Raw genomic sequence first — 24,432 nt, forward strand, 5'->3', positions numbered from 1 at the left:
GTCTAATCACTAACTTTAATTTGTCAAACCATACAATCTGCCATCAAAATTATTTTTAATTATTTAATAGTTTAATTATTGCAGCTGCTGTGAGAAAAGGCTATAAATGATCTGCCTCACATGCGATGTAGCCTACTACCTGGGACTCCTTCTTTATGTATACAGACGTGACGCAATGACACAAAGACAAATGGCGAATATGCTCGAATTTCCTGCGAAAACCCACCAGTTCCACCCGAATTATAAAACATTATTACAAGCTTACCGTTATGAATCGGGCTAAGGTAAGGAGGTAGTTTTGAACACTGGCTGGTTAAGTACATGCTCAAAAATTGATTTTGGATCATTTTTAACCAAAAAAGTTAGGTACAGCAGCTTTAACTAAGATTAATAAATCCTGCAGAAGTATCGTTCATTCTTAGTTCATGTTAACTACTGAAACCTTATGTAAATTTTTACCAATAGAGTTGTCTAGTTGTTATTGTTAACTAAAACTAAAATTATTAGAAAAGCGTTTTTGTTAAAAATTATAAATATAAACACTGGACGAAAAATTTAAACCTAAAAAAATGGAATTTAGAAATGTTGCCTTGGCAACTAAAATAAAATAAGTTTAAAGTTTAATTAATAAAATTACTAAAACTAAGAAAAAAATAAAGCTAAATATGAAAAAAACTAAAATGAATAAAAAAATGGCAAAAGCACACAACAAAATTACTATTAAAATGAAAACTAAAAAATAAAAGTTAATTCGAAAAAACTTTAATAAATTCCATAATACTATATAAACAATACTAAAATAATGCTGGTTGTCTGGGGAAAACATAGCTGAATGGTTCTGATACCGATTCTACTTCCTTTACGCTTCAACACCTGAGTAAATGTGCAAAAATTTCCCTTTAACTGGGCCATCAAAGGTACATCTATGTGCCTTACCTACCATTAACAGTACATATTAGTACCTCAATGACATGAGGGTAAGTAAATAATGCTGAATTTTTATTCTGGGGTAAACTATCCCTTTAAATTAACTGTGTTGTCTGTGTATTGTCTTGCTCTATCATCACATTCATTTCAGAATGCTGTTTAAAACAGTGGCTCTGTTGAATAGGAAACATAATCATGGCATTTACAGGTACCATGTACCTTTTTGGAGTAAAAAAAAGGTACAAAAATGTCCTTTTAAGGGTACTGCCCCAGCGACAAGCTGTTGTACCCCTGAAGGTACAATTTTAAACCTTTTTTTTCTGTATGTGTATATGCTATAATATAATTCAAGAGGCCACAAAATTTCAAAAACCACAAGTGAGGCAAGATTTTAAAGTGTTAAATGTCAGCAATCGAGAAAGCAAAAGAAAATGGAAGAATTGTACCACTCATGGTAAATCACAGCTTGTGGTAGTTAATAATGGTCATTTATTTCTGTTACAGAGAGACATTTTTCCCCAGAAAGCCATAGTTAGAGACTACCAGGAAAAACTACTGGGAGGAAATGTCTCGGTGAAAGAATTTATGATACATTTCCATAAAATGTTACGTGTTGTAAGGGTCAGACAAAATGTTTTCAAGTCATATTTTTTAAAATACAAAACAGAAGGAAGAGAAGGATACTGCCAATCGAAATCTTTTTAAAATTCAGCGTATTATGCGCAGACATTCAATATCGGAGCTTTCACACACTTATGAACAGCATCACGAAATGCACTTTGCTTCAAAATGGGGACCTTCAAGAATTAGCCGGTAATTTGAGCACAAAACCCTCTGAATGTTGTGCGTTTTGAACCCTGGCATGTGCTGAGCATTTAAAATGACACAGCCGGTTAGGGCTTCACAGTGCAGAAACTAATTAGATTGTCCATAATGGATTCCATCTCACTTTATATGATGTGACTTGACAGCTGCCAAAGCTGTTGTGAAGTATGAAACTGTTTTTTTTTGTGTGTGTGTCTGAGTGTAATAATTCAGCCCATCATCTCTGGCTTTCCACGTATGATGTGTATATGCTTCTAAAATCCCTGTTAGTCGATGACCAGCTCTCTACAGAGGTCAAATCCATTTGCGCCTCCTGCAGGTGGCATCACACCAGGATGACCCCAGGACAGAGCGGCACCGAAAACAGCCCTTTAAAAGCCATCAGAAATCCCAAGCCACATGCACAAACTCAAGATGTTATGTCAACACAAATGCACAGTAAAAGTGCAGTAAAAGGTGGGCTGGGGTGAAATAATGCCGCTTGTTCACCTAGTGACTGAAGTACACGGTCCAGATTTTGGGCCATGGTGCTCATGAACAGACTGTAGTGATCCTATTTCTATTCAATTGCTTATATTTGGTGATCTTTTGTCAGTCATCTTTTGAAGTTAATCATTTAGAGCATCAAACATCATCTCCACTTGTGATATTTTCAACTGTTGGCAATCTGACACTCTCACTGTTTGCATTCTGCTATGCCTCATATACACAACGGACCAATCAATTCACAAGTGGGCCATTTAACAAGTCTGTTTTGTTGGATGGTAAAAATCCTATTAATGGTCACAAAACAGCTAACTGAAAAGGCTTTATGGTTGCTAGGAAAGAAAAACAGAATGTTTCCACAACAATTTTTCAATGATGACAAGAGAAAACAAGAGTAGAGAGAAAAAGCAATGCAGTACTAAGCAAGGCACAAGTACTTCTACAAACTTCACTAATGTCACTAATAGCTTAAAAAAACAGTTTTCAGACTCTTCTCGTTATTTTGTATACAGAAAATAGACTTGACGATATGTTTTCAATCAAAGCAATTCTTTTCCTATCCTAAAGCTTTCTGTCCCTCCATAGACAGCTACGCAGCTGACACTTCAAAAAGTTCATTGAGAGAACTAATACATATGAATTGAGGTTTAGTCCAAATTCCCTGAAGAGACATTATCACTTATCAAAAAAGAAAGAGAAAAAGAGGAAAAAGAAAGCGCTCAGATTTCATCAAAAAGATCTTCATTTGTGTTCCGAAGATCAATGAAAGCCTTACGGGTTTGTAACGACATGAGGGTGAGTAATTAATGACAGAATTTTCATTTTTGGGCGAACTTTCCTCTTAAGCCTTGTTATGTTCATTCAAATCATTCATTCACTTGTCTGAGTAAAAACTTTAATTGTCTGGAAATATAGATATTTTTCATATCAGGTGCACATTTGTGATATTTACCACCTTAAATTGTTACCCAAGTGTTTTTTTGTTTGGATGATTTTTATTGACGTTTTAATCAGGCTACTTTGTTCAGTCGATCAAGTAAAATTCCCTCAAAAAAAAAATCCACTTGTCGGGGACAAGTGTTTATGTCAAGCACTGCAAATGATAAAACACAGTCAATTACACAATTAAGGTATGATTTTATTTTGTATAGTACTAATGATGAAACACATACTGTCTTAGGCGAAAGAGAGTGAAAGAAATATTAAATTGCCCTTTTTATTCATCACCAAAATCATCTGAATGCAAACCATGATAAAATTACAATGTTTTGTAAGCAGGAATTTTTCCAAAAGGAGAGCGATAATTGGCACAATCCAATGGTTGATTTGGCTGTTGGAGTCTCTATGAGAAGAAAAAGGTGATGATTTAGGAATGACTACAGAGTAAAACTTGCCCTTTATTACTTTCAATAGCTCTTGATAACTCTAAAGCAGGGTTTTTCAATGTTTAAAGAGCTAGGGGCCTCCCACATGGACTCTCAGCCAACTTAGGGACCTTTAAAATTTAATACTTGTATTGATAACATTAAAATGTGTATCTATTATTACCTTCTATAATGCTCAAAAATAAGAGGATCTTTACAAACCTACTGTACACCAACACTCCCGCCACCCCATTCAGACTCTCAGCCAACCAATAATAATAAAGCTAGATTTTCTCTGTAATACTTCTATTATTAATATGTACACACAATGTACAAAAAAAAACATGACAGAAAATTATAAAATAAGAGGTTATAAGTAACATATTTAGAAATAGATTTCTAAATAGAAAATTTTCAATAATTATTTATATTTTTACTTTTATTCAGCAGACACAAATTGATCAAAAGTGACAGTAAAGACTTTTACATTGTTACAAAAAAATTCAAATAAAAATGTTTTTTAAAAAAATCTGTTGTTTTGAACTTTCTATTCATCAAAGAATTGATCAAAAAATGTGGCCTTGGTGAGCATAAGAGACTTTCAAAAACATTAAAAAATCATAATGACACAAAACTTTTAAAAGTAATAATGTAATACAGACTTTATATTTGTTTTATAGACTATATGCTTCTTATATCTGCTTCTTTAAAGCATTTAGTCTAAAAAAAGCATATATCTTACATGCTTTATACAGTATATGTCTGCCCACAGACTCCCTGTAGGACCTTCTACAGCAATATCTGCTTGCAGAAATAATTATTTCAAACAATTAGGCTAGAGTCATGTTTTGGCGAGATGTGATATGGGGGCTACATTAGTCTGATTATTTTCTTTCAGTGCAGTGAATTGAAGAAGGTTGTGGTTATGTTACTAGGTGTCACATTCCAATAAGTCACTTGATATAACCGTGGTCACTGTAAAGTTGGTCTGCACTGGGTTTTGGCCAGGTTTTAGTGTCAAGTTTACAAGAAGCTAAAATAGAACAAGTAGATCTGAAAATGCCCTGTTTCCCTGCCACTATTGACAGTGCAGGTTTGGGGAAGTTATGGAAAAACATGAATGCAACACTACAGGGAATCTATAATGGCAGTCAGTGGGTGGTTGACAGAAAGCATGCAGCAGAGCAGGACCGTCGTAATGAGCAATGCATTAGATATAAAGGTCTGTGAGACATTATACAGGGCAGAATGGCCATTAACATCCTTTCTATGTGGCTTCAAGCAAAAGGAAGCTGTCAGCAAAGCCCCAGATTTCCAAACATAGACCCCATCATTACTGTTGAATCTGCAAAAAACCATCTCCCCTTCAGTTCATTTTGAGAAAGAATGATTATATGATTGTTCTGCTGGTGAGTTTTGTTTGACGTTGAAAAACCACTAGATTACTGATGTGAAACTACTAACTGCAGTGCAGTCAAAAAACATATGTTGGCCCTATTGCACACAATACATCAAATACTGTATCAATTGTTTTTGTTCACACAATAAAATCACATCATATGCAAGTCAACAACCAGAGAAACGGAATGAAAGATCACAATCTGCACAACATTTTAAACGGAAAACCAAAAAGAGAACAAACGAGGACAAGGATAGGACTGGGTGATTAAGCTAAAACAATTATATTTCAATATTTTTCTGCCTATACTTGATGGTATTTTATATATCGCCACTGTCGTGCAGAAACCTCATATCTCCAAAAACGCTACTTTTCAGGAAATGAAAAAAAAAACACTGTATTTTTTTTAAATAGTTAAACACCGCGTTGTCAAAGTTGATATTGTGACTTTATATATTATATTAATACTTTTGGTTAAAATTGGTTAAATATTTGCAAAACCCACAGACAGACATAAAGGGTAAGGATTTATGAAAAAAAATATGTTAAAATGGAGATAGGTTTCTGCCCTACACAACATATACCTCAATATTTATGTATTTTCTATGAATCTTCTAAAATGATATTTTCTATTTATATAATTACCAATAATATAATATAATATAATATAATATAATATAATATAATAGGGCTGGGCAAAAAAATAGATTTTTCGATTAATCGTTTTTAAAATGTGGTCGATTTGATATTAATTCTCAAAAGCCACGAATCGATTTTTTCCGTATTTATTTATTTATTTCCGATTTTTTCTCTCCTTATGCCTAAATGGACAAATTCACACAAATTTATCTAAAAATGCCCACCTTTGCGAATATTTAGGTAAACATAGCTAGTTACAGTAAGCAGTAAATAAAGAACACATTTCATTATTGTATCCGTGCATTAGTCTTAAAGTGACAGCAACTGAATATTCCTGCAGCTGTCTGTGTTTTTAAAGGTGCCCTAGATTCAAAAATTGAATTTACCTCGGCATAGTTAAATAACAAGAGTTCAGTACATGGAAATGACATACAGTGAGTCTCAATCTCCATTGTTTCCTCCTTCTTATAAAAGACCTCAGAAGAACAGGCGAATCTCAACATAACACAGACTGTTACGTAACAGTCGGGGTGTACGCCCCAATATTTGCATATGCCAGCCCACGGTCCCAACATTATGAAAGGCATTAGACAAGGGCAGGCATTAACGTCTGGATCTGTGCACAGCTGAATCATCAGACTAGGTAAGCAAGCAAGGACAATAGCAAAAAATGGCAGATGGAGCAATAATAACTGATCCATGATATCATGATATTTTTAGTGATATTTGTAAATTGTCTTTCTAAATGTTTCGTTAGCATGTTGCTAATGTACTGTTAAATGTGGTTAAAGTTACCATTGTTTCTTACTGTATTCACGGAGACAAGAGCTGTCGCTATTTTCATTTTTAAACACTTGCAGTCTGTATAATGCATAAACACAACTTCATTCTTTATAAATCTCTCCAACAGTGTAGCATTAGCCATTAGCCACGGAGCACTATCAAACTCATTCAGAATCAATGTAAACATCAAAATAAACACTGTACTTACGCGATTAGACATGCTGAATGACGAACACTTTGTAAAGTTCCATTTTGAGGGTTATATTAGCTGTGTGAACTTTTTTTATGTTGTTTAAGGCAAGCGCGAGCTCTTGGGGTGTGGAGCACCAGATTTAAAGGGCCACACACCCTGAATCGGCTCATTTCTAATTATGCCCCAAAATAGGCAGTTAAAAAAATTAATTATTAATAATTAATTTTGAGCTGAAACTTCACAGACACATTCAGGGGACACCTTAGACTTATATTACATCTTTTTAAAAAAAGTTCTAGGGCACCTTTAATGTTAAAGAGACTACAAAAGGCAAAGATAAAATCATTAACATTTCTGTAACTTTAATAAGGATTAACCTTTAATTCGTACAGTGAAGATTATATGCAGCTATTTTACATTTGAATTCTGTTCTTACCCCCCCTCATGTCGTTCTACACCCGTAAGACCTTCATTCATCTTCAGAACACAAATTAAGATATTTCTGATCAAATCCGATGGCTCAGTGAGGCCTGCATTGACAGCAAGTTAATTTACACTTTCAGATGCCCAGAAAGGTACTTAAGACATATTTAAAACAGTTCATGTGACTCATGTAGTCACATGATTTCAGTAAACAATTCCAATCGTTTGTGTCACTTTGGCAGTTTGATTCATGTTCCGAGCCAATGATTCGAAACAAAATTTCATAAAGCTTTGAAGCTTCATGACATGAGGGTGAGCAATTAATGACAGAATTTTCATTTTTGGGTAAACTAACCCTTTAAAAGTCATGACACAAGGAGTAATGACATAATCTTTAGGAAACATAATGGCTAAAACGCACATCAACAACATTATATACGCATTGGTATGTATTAATATGTAGCAATGCTCTGCCCTGCAAATAAAGGCTTTTTATAAGATAAAAATCTATGCGAGTGCCTGGATGTGGAATTTTTTCTCTTCTATGCGATATGATACACCTACAATTGTTTCCTTAATTTTATGTTGTGAATATACAATACATATTTCATCCAGACCTAGGGCATATGTTTTTGCCACGTGCCCTAGGTCTAGTAATGAGATCAGCCAATCTGGTGAGAGGAAAATATGGGCACCAGGGGTTAAAACTGTGCAAGGCTTCCGGGATTCACGGAGCTCAGAACAGCTGAGTCCTGTTTAATCTCCATCTTTCCTTTTTAAAACCACTCAGCTTCAAAATGGCCACCACAGCGATGGAGATCAGAAAAGCCGAGGTATCCTGTCTTAAATCATTACTGCTCAGTGGCACTTAGTCTTAAAAGACTGGTGATCTCTCACATTAACTGCACTTCCCCCCAGGTGACTAAAACACACCATCCAGTTTGTAAATCACACCAATTGACTTGCAGAAAACAAAATATTCCTGTCCCACACACTGCTGAATCCTTATAAGTGACAATTATATTAAAAAATCAACTGAAAGCCAAATGCACACTGATTTCCTAACAGAATACAGAAGACCACCAGTCAGGATCATGACCAATGTAACTTCATTAGCACACAGACCTACACATCAACCACAAGATGTTCTCAACATTTCACTTACGACTGCAAGCCATAATGTCATGATCATTTCATTTGCTGATAATGGCAAGAAAAGTAGTTTAACCACTGCCTGAATACATCAACAGAACTGTCAGGGACAACTGTGCCCCAAGTGTCACTGGACTAAACACATTCTGAAAGGCATGAACACAAATCTAAACAGCAAAAGTAGGATTTGCACTGATGGTCTGATATATACACGTATAGTAAATGTATATAGTCACTTGACCCACGACAGTCTTTTATCAGGGTTGCTGACATTAACACGTCAGCCTTCCTGGAAAATTCCCTCACGGAATGCCACTGAGAAAGTGGTGAATGTTTCAGAAAGCTCAACACTATACAGGTCTCAGATGAATTTACCTGAAACATTCCGATAAAGACGACAGATGCACATCCGCTCTGTGAATTCCTTGCAGACGGTGTGCAGTATGAGCAAATGGACGTGCAGTTTTATCGCTGTACCAGAGAAACTATCTTTATCTGTGTTATCACTGTCTGTTATCGCTGCACAAAAGTGCAAGAGTGGAAGGCCACTCAAGGGTCAATCTGAACAACAGCAAAAATTGCATGCTCTGACCTTCCCATACATTGAACAAATCTCTGCCAGCCATTGTCACATCCAAATCCCTCATACTGTCAGATTCAATCCACCTAGATCATAATCTGTCCACCCCAATTGGCTCCAACAGGAGATTTTGTCTCCTAATAACACAATCCACCACATTCAAAATCAGCTTTTATTCCCCCGGCAACAAACAAAGAACTGACCGCCTTAAGCACTTAAACTTTATATGATCATCTTTCCTCTAATACATTAAACTAATAGGCTTTGAGGCTATAATTTTCACACTCCTCTGCTCATAATAATACAGCAAATGCCACTCGGTTTGTATTTATTCTACCATATAAGTCCATTTATTTGATTGTTTAATGTATAAAGTTATCCTATGTAATGTTCTATTTAGTATTTGTCTTATAATGTGTCATAATAAACTATTTAACATTGCTGTTTTATGGCTTTTGACTCCAAAACAGATATATATATATATATATATATATATATATATATATATATATATATATATATACACACACATACATATATATACACCATGGCACACAAAACAAGTTGAGCTGTGGTCCTCGTGGGAAATCGAGGTCTACCTCCTGTTCCTGTTCCCCTTTTCTTCCTACTAATTCCCTGTCACCTCCCTGCCGCCTCTGTCAATAAAAATAGCACAAACTCCCAAAAATAAAAGCTGTAAAAACTGCTGACTCTTGGAAACAACTGGTCAAGCAACATGAGTGGTCTGGTGAGAGTTATATTGTGCTGCAAAAATAATAGTGCCACTTTGAAACTCTAATAAAATCTTGTCCTGCTCTCCCTTGCACACCTCTGCTTACACTGATCCATCTTAAAGATACTCACAAAAAGTCACTAAGAACAAATTACACCCCCAAAATTTGTGCCAAATGCAATTTGCACGGTGCAGTTTCCCATTGAGAAAGTGAAAAGATGCTTGTTTTTGCACTGAAATACACAGTGTGAAAAGTGGTGCAACTTTTTAATGAATTCAAATTAGTCAACTGTGTCTAAATATGTTCTGGAGCTGTTTTTGTACAGTGAATTTTGTGTTATTCAGGTTGACTAAAGATGGATGTAACTCTTTTTTTAGGCAATCTCAAAAGTGGAGAAGAAATGTCAAACACAAGATAAATACCAAAAGGTGTGTCTATGATCCTGAATTAAATAAAAGATGGCTTTTGCAAAATGTCAACAGATCTGACCCGAAGCAAATGAGATTGTTTACTTTTATACCTCGTCTTAAAAATAATTCCTTATTGTTGAAGGTGAGAGGGAAGAGATGCGTTGGGGATCATCCGAATTATGTCAGAGGTTAAACCAAATAACATTCGCTCCATCACACTGAAAAAACGATCCATGACAGTTTGATATACAGACGCCATCTAGGAGAGCCATTGATGGCCTATAATTATACAACTACTCTTAGAGCGAGCCCTTTGCCTGTGGGACTCCATATATCAGAATTCATACGCCCCCAAATAGCCCCACGATCCTGTGATGGATATCCAGCACAGATAACAGCAGAGAAGGGAAAGCCATATTTCTGTAGGGACTTTATAGCTTTCACATCCATCCACTGTCAATGTGCTACAACCAAGGCCAGAAGACTTTATTATGCATACAGGAGGGCCCGACGAGGAATGAGGTACGGTTGAAAGGATAGGGTTGAAATTCCGATAGCATTTCTGGCCATAATAAACACAGAAACACCACAAGGATTGAAAGTGAAAGGGTATTAAAAGGGCATTTTTTGATTTCAAGCCACAGTTGATTGATTTAAACCCAATTTTTTTTTTTCCTGGATCAAATATAAAATGCCATAACTGTTATTGTGAGGGAAAATGAAAGGTTTTGTCATTAATATTGGCTGAAAAAGAACATGGAAGTCACTTCATTATGAAATGGGAAGCGTTTTAAGCTACGTCTACGGTTACATTTGAAAACGCGGGTTTTTCTCTACATTTTGGCCTTTCGTCCACACTAAAGGCCAATTCACACCGCACAAACAAACGCCAACAAACACAGACATTCAAGTTGGCTGTTAAATTTTGTGAAAAATAACTGTCATGTTCACACTGCCCCAACAGACACTGACAAACTTCGAGTCAGAATGTCTTTATGTGTCATTTTTCACCTGAAAAGAATGAGTACAAATTGAAAGAGGTTATGGGTGAAGCCGTGGTTGCTGCAACAGGAAAGACGGAGTGCGTACTTCTATTTATTCAAAGAACTGCAGTTGATCCAGCTTCAAAATTTGTTCACCATTTATGATAAAATTCAGTTGCAGTGACAGTAATTTCTTAATTTATGTTAGGAATAATCAACTGGTAACTTATGATATTTTGAAACGCATTCATGTCTGCTGTGGTTTATTTGTGTTCACACAGCTGCACTGAACAGCATCTGTTATGGCTTTTAGTCCAAAAGTGCGCATACTTGGAGAAATATTGAAATATTTACACAAGCTAGTTTAATATTTCTTAGACAGAATCAAAATTTCTCTTCATTATCCAGTGATTTATGCAATCTGATTAACATTGGTGGCTTCCTGAGCTGTGTTTTCACTTCCCAGAAATGTTTCTATGCATGAAACATAAGGCTTATAAAGACATGATTATGATAGTATATGATTTGTATGTGATTTTCATGAGGTTTGGAGTATTTTCATATAATGGATGTTTACATTAGAGAACGTCAGAGTTTGTTGGTGTTTGTTGGAAAATCATTTCACACTACTCAGACATTTCAAGACCCGACAAACCCCAACCAACACCAACAAATGCCGACACAAATCCCGACGAATGTGTCCGTCAGTGTTTGTCGTGTCTGTTTGTGCGGTGTGAATTGGCTTTAAGACTGCATTTTTGTCCTGCGAAAATTGATTTTTTTAAGAGTGGATCATTTGAAACACTGTTTTAACATTGTAGTGTAATCTGTGAAAACAGAGTCATTCAAAACTGATGACGAATATTGTAAATATATAGATACTGTATCTATGATTATACAGGCATTTGCCAGCTACTGTATGTACTATTCACTTGCACAGTCTTGCAAAAGATTATGTTATTAAATGTTACTTTGTACAATCTTCACATTACATTCCTGCGAAGATGACAGAAAATTTACTTGCAATTGCTGTCCTGCGTTAAAACATGAGGGCAATTGCGTTTTAGGCCATAGATGGAATGGCGATTGAGTGGCGACCTGGATGCCTGGATAAAAGTGGTGGGATATATTGCTAATAAAATGATTGCGCCAGAAGAATAGTGTGAGAGCTTCATTATGTCCGACCCGGGTGTGTCTCATACGTCGTGAAAAGTGAAGCTGCGGGCTCTTTGATCACCCCCTGGTGGCTATATGCAGTACAGGTCATAAACCCCGCCCTCTCAATGCAGTCGAATGAGACTTCACTGAAAACTTTAAAAAAAAATCTGCTTCAAATAAAACTTTCTGAAAGATGGTTTTGGTCATTTAAGGTAGTTGTTATCACACTGATATATATTCAATTGTTCGTTTTTGTAATAATTTAGATTTTAGCTAGCAATTTGATGCTATAAAAATGGGGTGTGTCGTCGTGATTCGCAGTTGATTGACAGCTTGTCTGAGGACTGTCGGAGCTTCGAGGGGAGATTGAAGATGTATAACTAACTATTAATTTTCGATTTCTTTGTTATTTAACACCAACAAAATGAGTTGTTCAGCAGTAAACTGTCCTAACCGACCTACAGGATCTGACGGATCACTGAACTTTTTTCTGTAACATTAAATGTGGGCGTTATAAGCTAATTAATAAATGTTATTAGTTAAGATAACACACCTAATGTTAACCATGTCGGGAAAAAGCAGGTGATCGTTATCTGGCAGTTATTTATTATTTTTATGGGTATAAAATAATAATTAGCAGGACAAAACTAATGATAGCCTACTCTAATTACAGCAATCGATCTCCTGTAACGTTAGTTAAACTTGATTTAAAATGGCAGGACCGTTTCTGACGATTTAGAGTTGTTTCTAGTGGCATATTATATTGAGTTTATCTACTGAATTTGCCGTTTCAAAAATATTACTGCTCTAGAAACAGAATAGCCTATTATTTTATAGGTAGAATTTTAAATTGTGTATAATTTTTATAGTCTATTTAAAATACATGAATGATGACGCAGTCGTCTGGGCGGAAGTTTGATATCGCGACTCCGCCTCAGGGTTCTACTGACGATTCCTTCTGCGCATGCCCAGGTTCCAAACTTTTTTTTTTTTTTTGATGTATTGCGTAACGTGTCAGCGCCCATTCGTCGGCCCATTTTGGCTTCAGTTCATTACAATTGAAGGAAGCGGCGTCGTGTCGTCCATCTTTTTTTACAGTCTATGGTCCGACCTCTGCATATCATCTCAGTGAGCTTTTATTACGTTTTACACATGCGTAGTAAGATGATTTAAGTATTTTCTGACATTTCATTGTGGATTAGAAACTTTTGGAAAACACTTCAAAACTCAAAAAAAAAAAAAGAGTGATTTGAAAATAAAATGGCGGATTTAATGTAGATGTAGTTTTAAGCCCATTTACACCAAAGACTATAACGATAAAAATACTGTTTTAAAAATCATTCTAAAATGTAAAATAAAAGAATAGTCCACACCACAGCTATAACGATAAAGGCACAGAGAAACAATATCATTGGAATCACTTTCACAACGATTTTTCTCCAGCTGATGAATGGTAAAATCTTTTAAAGATCTCGAGCATGGCATATTAGCAGTGCATAAAGAGAACACCGTCTGTTGATGTAGACACTAATATAGTTATTATTATAGTTATCTTTCTAGTTATCTTTCTTAGCGTGAACAGGCCTTTAGAGTCATCACAGCTGTACTGGGGCAAACTTATTAAGCTAGGGGACACACTAGGTATCCAGTGTTTTATGCCGTACACACATAATGGCTATGTTCAGTCATGCGGTTACAGCTTTCATTACAGAACAGCAGGCTTCCAGGTTTTTGGAGAAGTGTTTAATTGGCAGCGCCGTGTTTGACAAGCATCCCGAAGAAATGAATTTCAGCCCACATGTTTGGACTTCCTATCCCCATTGTGTCCAGCACACAATTGGTAAACATCTCTCACATTGTCTTTGTTTGGTCGTGTTGAATTGCCGTGTGCGCCGATGGGAGATTGCTGGACAGCAAGCAGACAACGGCTGGGCACGACTTCCCAGATTCTCTAAAGATTAACTCTAGAGATAAAGTATCTGGGTTTCCTCCACATCTACACTTTATCCTGATGAAAAGCTACCCAGGCTGTCAGCAAGTCTGTTCAATTTGCAAATCCTAATAGCTACTACAACTTAAGCAGCTTGACACATTTGAGAGGAAAATGAATTGATAAAACTCTATTTAACTTTAGGAGGCTGCTATCATCCTGTGCTGAGATGAAGCCTGCAAGTTATAATGGCCACTGCTCATTTTTCCAGCTCTACAGGATGGCAAATGTTTCTTACAGCCTTCAAAATTGTCAATCCCTCCAGCCCTTTATAGATAAATGCCTTTAAGTCAAAAAGCCGACAAGCAAATCAATTACCTGGTCTGAAGAACAATTCACGGATGTTTTAGCCTGCAGTTTCATGGTTAAAAATACAGTAGCAGCTTAAAGAAACAGACAGTTCACTCAAGAACGGAAATTCTGTCATTCTTTACTCACCTTCATGACGCTCCAAACCCGAACGAGAAGGAAAGGACATGTTTGGCAGGATGTTCACGGTATTCTTTCCCATTCAATGACCGTGAATGGTGACCAGGGGCTGACAAGCTCCAAAAATGACAAGACGGATACTAAAAAAATCATATAAACTTTATAAAAACAGTAGCCCATACAAACTGTGCACTATATTCCAAGTCATCTGAAGACATAAGATAAATTCTCTCTAATCCATCTCAAACCTCATTTGTGTAATGTGAATATGTGTATATTCGAATTTGGCATATTGCAATCAGGCAAAAGATACATGAAAATCAAAATATTTGACAGCAAACCTTTGAATATATGTGAACGAGAATGAGATTTGAGCTTCAGAAGACCTAAGGCTCGTTCACATTAAAGGGTTAGTTCACCCAAAAATTAAAATTATGTCATTAATGACTCACCCTCATGTCGTTCCAAACCCGTAAGACCTCCGTTCATCTTCGGAACACAGTTTAAGATATTTTAGATTCAGTCCGAGAGCTTTCTGTCCCTCCATTGAAAATGTATGTACGGTATACTGTCCATGTCCAGAAAGGTAATAAAAACATCATCAAAGTAGTCCATGTGACATCAGTGGGTTAGTTAGAAGCTTTTGAAGCATCGAAAATACATTTTGGTCCAAAAATAACAAAAACTACGACTTTATTCAGCATTGTCTTCTCTTCCGGAATCCTTTTCATTGACTTGATTCCATTGACTTGATTCCATTGAATCCTTTCATCTGTCGGCGTTGGTAATGCACTTTTACGTCGTTGTTTTTAGCGATTAGGACATCCGCGACATGCACACTTACGCACCATTTTAAAAAAATATAGCAATACCAAAATACAAACAATGTAGAATAGCTTGAATACAGCGCGCGTCTCCCTCAGACTGTAAACGAAGCTCGAGCGCACCGGATAACACGTCAGCAGCGTCTTACGTCAGCAGCGTCACTGCCGAGTCGTGAACACGGATTGACAACAGACCCGGAAGAGAATACAATGCTGAATAAAGTCGTAGTTTTTGTTATTTTATGCTTCAAAAACTTCTAACTAACCCACTGATGTCACATGGACTACTTTGATGATGTTTCTATTACCTTTCTGGACATGGACAGTATACCGTACATACATTTTCAATGGAGGGACAGAAAGCTCTCGAACTAAATCTAAAATATCTTAAACTGTGTTCCGAAGATGAACGGAGGTCTTGCGGGTTTGGAACGACATGAGGGTGAGTCATTAATGACATCATTTTCATTTTTGGGTGAACTAACCCTTTAAGAACGATAGCTATTTTAGCATCCACACAAATGGACAATAACATTTTGTTTATTATACAGTAAGCACATGCTGCAGTTATGTTGTTTGCAGCTTTAAATGCCCAAGCTTAAAGTTGGGTGGATTCTGATTGGCTGTCAATGTTTTTATCATTATCAGCTGTAATAATCATTCTGAAAGCGATTCCAATGATATGAACTGTGGCGTGGACTTACACTCTTAAAAATAAAGGGTTTTTTTGTTGTAGTGATACCATAGAAGGACCATTTTGGTTTTTCCAAAGAACCTTTCAATGAACAGTTCTTAAAATAACCATTTGTGTGAAGAACCTTTTTACACTATTAAGAACACTTTGTACACCGGAAAGGCACCATGGATGTTAAAGGATTAGTTCACTCTAAAAATGAAATTATCCCAAGCTTTACTCACCCTCAAGCCATCCTAGGTGTATATGACTTTCTTCTTTCTGGTGAACACAGCTGGAGTTATATTAATAAATATCCTGACGCATCCGAGCTTTATAATAGCAGTGAACAGGACCAGTAAGTGTGAAGCTCAAGAAAGTGCATCCATCATAAACGTAATCCACACGGCTCCGAGGGGGTTAATAAAGGCCTTCTGAAGTGAAGCGTTTGTGTAAGAAAAATATCCATATTTAACAAGCTATAAGGTATAATAACTAGCTTCTGCCAGACAGCCTTTCGTATTCACGGAACCACAGATGACAATAAAGAACATTTACTTTTAAGAGTGCATCTTCTTATTAAAATTATAATTATCGGCCTTAGTGTGAATCGCCCTTTTGATTATAGTGCACAATTTGCGTGGGCTATTTTTATGGCCCTTTTGGTGACCATTCACTTTCATTGCATGCAAAATAGCAATTTCAACTTCTAAATATCTCTTTTCCTGTTCCACAGAAGAAAGAAAATCATTCTGGTTTGGAAACACATGAAGGTCAGTAAATAACGAGAGGAAGAGTTTTAAAAATCACTGCAGCTGTTTTTTTTATCCAGAGTGTGTGATCGTGTGTATCTGCAGGGGTGGACCTTGAAGTATAGCATGGGTGGATCGACAATGAAAAAAATCCCCAGCATTTGAGGAACAAGGAGCTAATGAGTCCATCTGACCATACAATAATGTCACAGTGACTTGTGTGGCCTTTATATAACACACGCTAGCATACATCACATTGCTGAATGGAAAGCTAAAACATGCAAATCCTTATTTTACCTGTACGCCTGTCTCACAGGACCCTTAAGCCTATTTTTAACTCGTTTTTACAGCTGCACAACGGACCTCAGGCTTCACCTCTTGTACTCAACTGGAAAAATCAAGACACAAAGAGCAGCATGAGGAATTACAAATCGTGTCCATCAAAGTCTGAATGCTCCAGCACAGCAGGTGAATGGTCTTATTCGTCCCATGAGATCCCACCCCTCCTCTCTCGCTCCCGCTCCCAAACGAATATTTTATTAATAAACATCAGTCAGAAATGGATGGCAGATGAATTCACATTGATTAATTAACAACCCCTAAAATAACTTACACAGCACAAAGCAAACAAGCCCAGGCAGTTTGATAAACTGGCACGCCACTTTGGTTGTGCTGCGTGTTAAAATGACTCAGTTCCACGAGACAGGCGAATGAAAAATTGCCATTAAAACAAGCGGCTCGTGTTGATGTTGATGCTTCAAAAGCAGGGCTTGACATATTCCTGAAAGGGCATTGTATTATGCACACTTCACACTCCCGCTGAGAGAAGGTTAGAGGATGCCACGTGAGGATGATAGCAGTAATAAACAGCTGTTACGACCGTGATCCCATCCTTAAACCTCTATAATCAGGATTGCCATAAACAGCGTGTTATGCACATTTCCCCCTAAATGCTCACAGCAGATTACAGTTGCTGTGAAATGCAGGCAACGGCGAGATATAGATTTTTTCAAACGAGCTTTGAAAGAGACAGAGAGAGAGATAAAGAAATCAAAGATGCAACACCCTTCAGCATGCCGATCTGTGATGCGCTCTCTCTGCAGTGAATGCATGAACTTCCACCAGTCATGAGTGAAATTTTCTGGCAGACATGCAGTCGCTCATACATGGAGGGGCTGAGCTTAATCCATGAGTTCTGTGTGAAGCTGCATAATAGAAACAAATGTATTCCCTTGTGTGCAGAGGGCATGGAGAGAGGTATCATCTGACACTCGTACTATATCACTCTGGATGCTTGAGAACTAAAAGGGGCTTATTCTTTACTGGCAATAAACTTATGTTAAGCCGATTAATCTGTCAATATTTGGGTATTGTCAGCATCAACCGGTGATTAACAGAAGTGGTCGAGTGTTGGTTCCAAAATTAACAGCCTTGTCAATGGATTTTCTGCTTTCAAATAATTTTTAGTGATTTTTAGTAAATATTGTCAAGCAAGTGCTCCTTTGAATTAATTTACTTTTGTATATTTTATTTGTTGTCACTAAATTGTTCTGCTGTTTGTCAGCACCAGTACTGTTCCCTATATATCAATATCTTTAAATATAGATAGATAGATAGATAGATAGATAGATAGATAGATAGATGCACATTTTTGTTTTTCCCACTAAATTTTGGCCAAATTTATATGTATATGGATATATATCCATCATGTAATGAAAAAAGACAGGCTATACTAAATGAGATGTGCATACAAAAAAGTCTATCAATAATATATATCCATATATTCTTTAAAATCACACTCTTTAAAACGCTTTCAAGGCAACACTTTCTGATCTAAAGCAATTAGTTGGAAGGCACAGAATAGCCAAGATGACAAATAGCCTACTGAAATTTCTCAAATGATATTTGTTTAAAGAAATATTCTACAATGTTCATGTATTTGGGATTTGTTAATAGTGGCAGGTGTTTCAAAATATTCCAGCTCCGAGTAATACCCCACTGTTTTTTTTTTTTTTTTATTATTGTTTGCTATATAAAACGAAATCTGACGTGCATTTGAGCATATTCATAGTTTTTGACCTGCCTGAGCATCACGAATGCATCGACACAGGTCTAAAAGCTCCCTACATGATGCGCGTGCAACATACCTGCGATTTATGCTGCTGACCATCCTCGAGTTCTGAAACACTGTTCATGATTTTCCATCGATCATTTACCATTCTCTGGAATCCTTACCATCCGAGAGTTGTTTTCATGGGCATGAGGAGAGAACGGGACTGTCAGTCTTAAATTCCAGCATCCAAGAAAGAGGAAAATGAAACAACACAACAGTCTAGGGGAACTAAAACTACTTCACAAAATGATCCGCACAAACCTACTGAAAACCGGGGCACAGAACTAACGATAGAGATCCACACTCATTTTGTGAATGAAAAATATACGTACTTCAAGGGACTTGTCCCTCACCCCAAAAAGAAACAAAACAAGAAAATGCAGTCCTAAAGCAGATCCGATCTCCTCAACGCACTCAAATACTGAGGCGAAGGTGTGACGGGCTGCGGATGATGCGTTCCGTCAGTTGGCAGGTATTCCTCCTCAGATATGAAACTTTCCCTATCCAGTCAGTGAGAAAGAAAAAAAACGCGGGTTTAGATCATGAAACACAAAGTTATGCAAAATAACTGTATGTTAAGCATCCGTTTGATTTGCTTCATTCCTGTGGTGTGATAACGCTCCTGAAATCCGCCCCCCTATCTTGTGCTTACACCGTGTCTGCTAGCGATGTCCGATCCGTGAACGAATCGTTCTTCTGAGTCGGATCTTTTCAATGAATCATTTGAATCGGTTCACTAAACAGGTCTCACGCACTGGACTGAACGATTCGAACACGAATCGGTCCGAGCGGATCTCGAGTGAACAACTCTGGAGTGTATCGAGGATTTGACTGACGGGGCGAATAGCAGAAAAGTTAAAAATAAAACGTACTTAATACGCCTTTGAAATTGGCTTAATGTTAACGAATATGTCCGTTTGAAATGAATCAATGAATTTTTATTAAAACGTGCAAGACAAGTTAAATAAAAAATCCAGTCAAGAGCTGTACTACTGTAAATAAATTTAGTATTGTTTATTGTTGGTATGTTTTACGAACTTATAATCGTACAAACTTAATTTAGATATTAAATTACAATAAACACAATTATTATAAATATTATAATTTCACAATTATTAATATTTAAATAATCATAATATTAATTGAAATAAAACTGGGGGAAAACGGTACCATGTGATGATCAAGCGTAAACTAACAAGTCAAATCAGTTTTTGAATCGGAAACGAACTGTTCGAACGAAACGATTCACGTGAGACGCCACTTTAACAGAACTGTAACGTTATCAGGTATTAGCATAACATTAACTTGACATGGAGAAAAGCAGAGTGCACCTGAAATTATACAGGTTTGATTATATTTAAACCCTGGATGGTCATATCTTACCTGAAAGGGTTGATAAGAGCCACACGCACTAACGTGACTGTGAAATCTATCCCATGTAAGACGACTATGGAAAGCATATTGTGCATATTACATAACTTTGCATTTATTTTACTTGATCAATTGTGTAGGCTATGCACAATTCAGCTGCTTTAAAATATAACATGGCATATTTGCGCTTGCATCTTTCTTATAAAACCTCTAGGATACAGTCTGATTAATAAAGTGATAGCTGTTCTGGAATAGACTGCTCACATGCACTTGTCTGACCCATTTTTTTTTACAGCTACACACCATTACATGTCATTAAGATTTACAGAGAGTACAGATGTGCTTGTATCATCCAAAAAATAAAAAATAAAAAAATAAAACATTTTGAGTGTTATTTTGAGGTCATTGTGTTCTGCTGTTGTGTTCATCAAAAAAGCAGCATCTCTGTTTGAAAAGGAGTTTGTTTAAAGTCAGTGTTACACTGATCAACGCTGACACATGCAACTGCACATGCACACTGTTATCACAATATTTAGTCACCATGAAACCAAATTTGACAATTTTTGTTTTTATGGAATATTGCAGTATTTATTATAAAAGATGGAACTATGCAATTTTTTTTAAATTCATGTGCCCTTGTAATCTTTAATCAAAATAACTTCCCCTCCCTCTTGCAGCGATGTGTTTGGCGTGAGGACGGGACAACCTGTCACTCACAGCAATGGGATGCTGCAGGGATTACGCATTTTTTAGCCCAAAACCCGAAAGAGAATTAGCATTTAGCACTTCCGGTTCCACTGTCCCAAAGTCAATGGATTTTTTGAATGGGTCTTTTGTTAAATAGCTGAAATAAGGTCTGTGGTGACCAAAAGCTCAAGATACTTTCACGTTATATTCTACGACATAAAATGCATAAAATACATCATCACCCTGCTTGTGATTTTTTTTAAGCAGTTACGTTGAAAAAGGCAGTTGCTAACAAGTGGCTAAATGGGTCTACAGAGGCTGTCCGGGACAGTAAACATCATCAGCCAAACAGGTATGCCGAGTCCGCTTTTACAGCCTTTGTTGGTGTGCTTATAATCAGGGCTTGATTTGAGGGATGGCATCCCCATGCTGAAAAAAATGACAAAAAGCATCCCCTCTGTAAAGTCATCACCCCCCCCTTACCATCCCCTTTAGATTAACAGTTGCGTTCGTTACTATAGCAACAGTAGAATCCGGGTGCAGTGTGTTTCAGAATCAAACAATCATTGTAAAAAGAACTTTTGTTATGTCAAGATGATGAAAAAATTAAGTTGTGATCTCGAGAAAACAACTTTTGTTATGTCGAGATGATGAGAAAATTAAGTCTACGCAAACTAAGACTAAGGAAGCCCTAAAAGGCCCTGGAAATCAAGATAGAGAAAAATAATAATCCAGCCTTAAGAAAATAAGTCGTGATCACGAGAAAACAAGATAGAATTAAAGCTGCAAGCTTGATCTAGACGGAGCGTCCTCTTGATCGGGCTGCCTTTGACGTGATAACCATGATAGCCAATGAGAGTGAGCAAGCTTCACCTACCGGATGATTTCAAACAGAAACAATATTATTTTTTTACCCCACTGGCAGATAATTTTTGTTTGTTTTAAGCAAAAACTCACTTCATTTTGATTTCTTCCCCAGAAAACAAGACAAAAATCTTATATCATTTCACTTGTCTAATAAAAGCATTTGAGAATTTTTTGATATTTAGACCAGAAACAAAACAAAACTACTAAACGAGAAAAGCATTTTTTTGCAGTGGAATACATTTACATTACAAACCCTATTACTGCAACATGAGATCATGTTATATTGCAGAAATCCAATATAAGATTTAAATAAAGATAATGATTATTATTTCAAGATGACACACAAAGACATCAAGAATCAGCACATGAATCTCAACAATGGTGACAATCAAAAGTGGCATGCCGCAATGCATGCTGGGAACAAAGGTACAAAACTCCCAGCATGCATCACAGCATGAAAAAATGATGCAGCTGTATTGTCCTATTATAATTCTAACTATTTGCTTTTATTTTTTGCTGTGGTTTTTGTTCTGTCTTTTAGTAGCTTTTATCTGTGTTTGTCATTGTAGATTACTATTTTCTGCTCATTTTCTTTTTACTTATTTCTGCAATACAGTGTGATCTCATATTTCAGTAAAACAGGGTGAGTAATAAAGGCAAAACACATTTTAGTTAGATTAATTGAATAAAATGTGTTTTCACAAGTGTGCTGAAATCACTGATCTTGCGCTGCACTGACTGACTGTGATTACAAAGGGAAAGCGCGGTGCTCGCTTTCTGTGTCATTCATTCACAATAAAAGTTATTGTTTTTCCTCAAGATTTTGTGAGTACTTCATACTTCACACTGACGAAATGTATTTTTAAACCTAGTTATTTTATGTTTAATAGTCAAAAACGAAGTGAAGAACGATTCGAGGAAAAGGCTGATATATGCGCAAATGCCGCCACCTGCTGGTTAAAATGGTAATTATTGTCTTTTTTATTTTTAAATAAGTGTTTTCTATCAAATGTTGAATTTCCTACATTTTTAAACGTTTGGTTTTACAATAGGGACAATCTCAGAAGGATGAACAAATAATGTTTGTGGTCATCACATTAAAAATAACACTTGAAGTGCTGGGGAAAAAAATGCGTGTGCGTGTCTAATTACAGACACGACATTTTTAAACGGTTCCAAAGCTTCGTCTTTATTGCAATCAATAAAACTGGTTTATTGGCAAATTAGGTAAATGTGATAACTAATAAATATGAATACAACATTAAACCATTGATGGTTTTGTGTCGATGTACAGCGACTACACAATGAACAGCTAACAGTTCACAGTTCAGTTTGATCATTTCTCAGATGTGCGTACGTGTGATTCATAGAATGAACGTACACATCTTGAACTACGTTGTAAATGACACCTAATGTCTTTACATATAAAATCACCAGTCATCATCCAAATCCTTTAATTTAGAATGGCAAGCCTCAAGAATAGCTTACATTTCCAAAAACCTGCAGTAATCTGACAAGGAAAAGTGTGTACGTCTGTTCAGACCCTGACGCGGTGCTAAGCACTTTTCCACGTCAAAGACAGTTTTTATAAATATGAGCGTTGGCGTGGATTTAAGCGTACACACACTCTAAGTTTAAATCTGTGCGTACGCACGCTTTATAAATGAGCCCCTTAATGTCTTCTTTTATCTTGAATTGATTTCATCTAAGGCTGTGGCTGAAGTCAGTTGTAGCTCTTGTGTTTCTGTTTGTCTTTTTTCTGTTCTCTTCTTTCGTTCAGTGATTCTGCTTGTTAAAGGATTAGTCCACTTTTAAATACACTTTTCCTGATAAATTTACTCACCCCCATGTCATCCAAGATGTCCATGTCTTTCTTTCGTCAGTCGAAAAGAAATGAAGGTTTTTGAGGGAAACATTCCAGGATTATTCTCCTTACAGTGGATTTCAATGGCTACCAACAGATTGAAGGTCAAAATTACAGTTTCAGTGAAGCTTCAAGGGCTTTAAACGATACCAGATGAGTAATAAGGGTCTTATCTAGCGAAACGATCGGTCATTTTCGAAAAAAATACAACCGTTTATAAATGCTTTATAAACAAAATATCGCCTTGAACGTACTTTCCGCTTCCGCATTCTTCACAACGCTTACGCTGAATGTCCTACGCCTTCCCTATTCTATTTACGGAACGAACGCGGCGCCAGTTTCGTTTTTTTCCATAACTTGAATAGAGGGTATGCAACGACGTCACTTTCCCGCCGAAAACGCGCTCCCTCAGCTGGACTGAGTGGCAAAAGAACCTGCTGAGTGACTGGATTTAATAGAGGAAACTGCGAAAACGTGACTAAAACTAACGAATTATACTAAAGGTTGGACTCGAAAGTGTTCCTTATAACATGTCAAATAAACCTAATCCATGGATATTGACATGCAGCCAGGAATCGTGTTTCCTGACATTTATATGTGCCTGATTTCGACGGTGGGGAAATACATAAAGCAATCTGCCTGTGAATATTTTATATAACTCCAATATTGGTAGGTCTAAATCCACGTAATCACTTATATCAATGTTATATCGTCATATTGTCCAACCTTATAGTATAGTTTTTGTCAGTGTTGTTTATTTAAAAACACCAAATTATGCAGAATATAAGATGGCAAATATTTAATTG

At 36.5% G+C, this 24,432-nt stretch overlaps 1 protein-coding gene across 9 annotated transcripts in view; it reads right to left on the reverse strand.

Moving 5' to 3' along the window:
* Positions 1–24,432, reverse strand: part of fibcd1a (fibrinogen C domain containing 1a) — a 172,992-nt gene that overhangs the window by 127,141 nt on the left and 21,419 nt on the right. For 2 of the 9 annotated variants that reach the window (XM_048209265.1, XM_048209256.1), the window contains exon 1: positions 18,872–19,483. The exons of 1 other annotated variant lie outside the window; for it this stretch is intronic. In XM_048209265.1, the coding sequence (XP_048065222.1) occupies positions 18,872–18,943 (72 nt within the window). In that variant the 5' untranslated portion in view covers positions 18,944–19,483. 6 more of the 9 variants (XM_048209258.1, XM_048209257.1, XM_048209263.1 and 3 more) reach the window with 6 other exon arrangements.

This window comes from Megalobrama amblycephala, linkage group LG12, assembly GCF_018812025.1.
Source record: "Megalobrama amblycephala isolate DHTTF-2021 linkage group LG12, ASM1881202v1, whole genome shotgun sequence".
NCBI lineage: Eukaryota > Metazoa > Chordata > Actinopteri > Cypriniformes > Xenocyprididae > Megalobrama > Megalobrama amblycephala.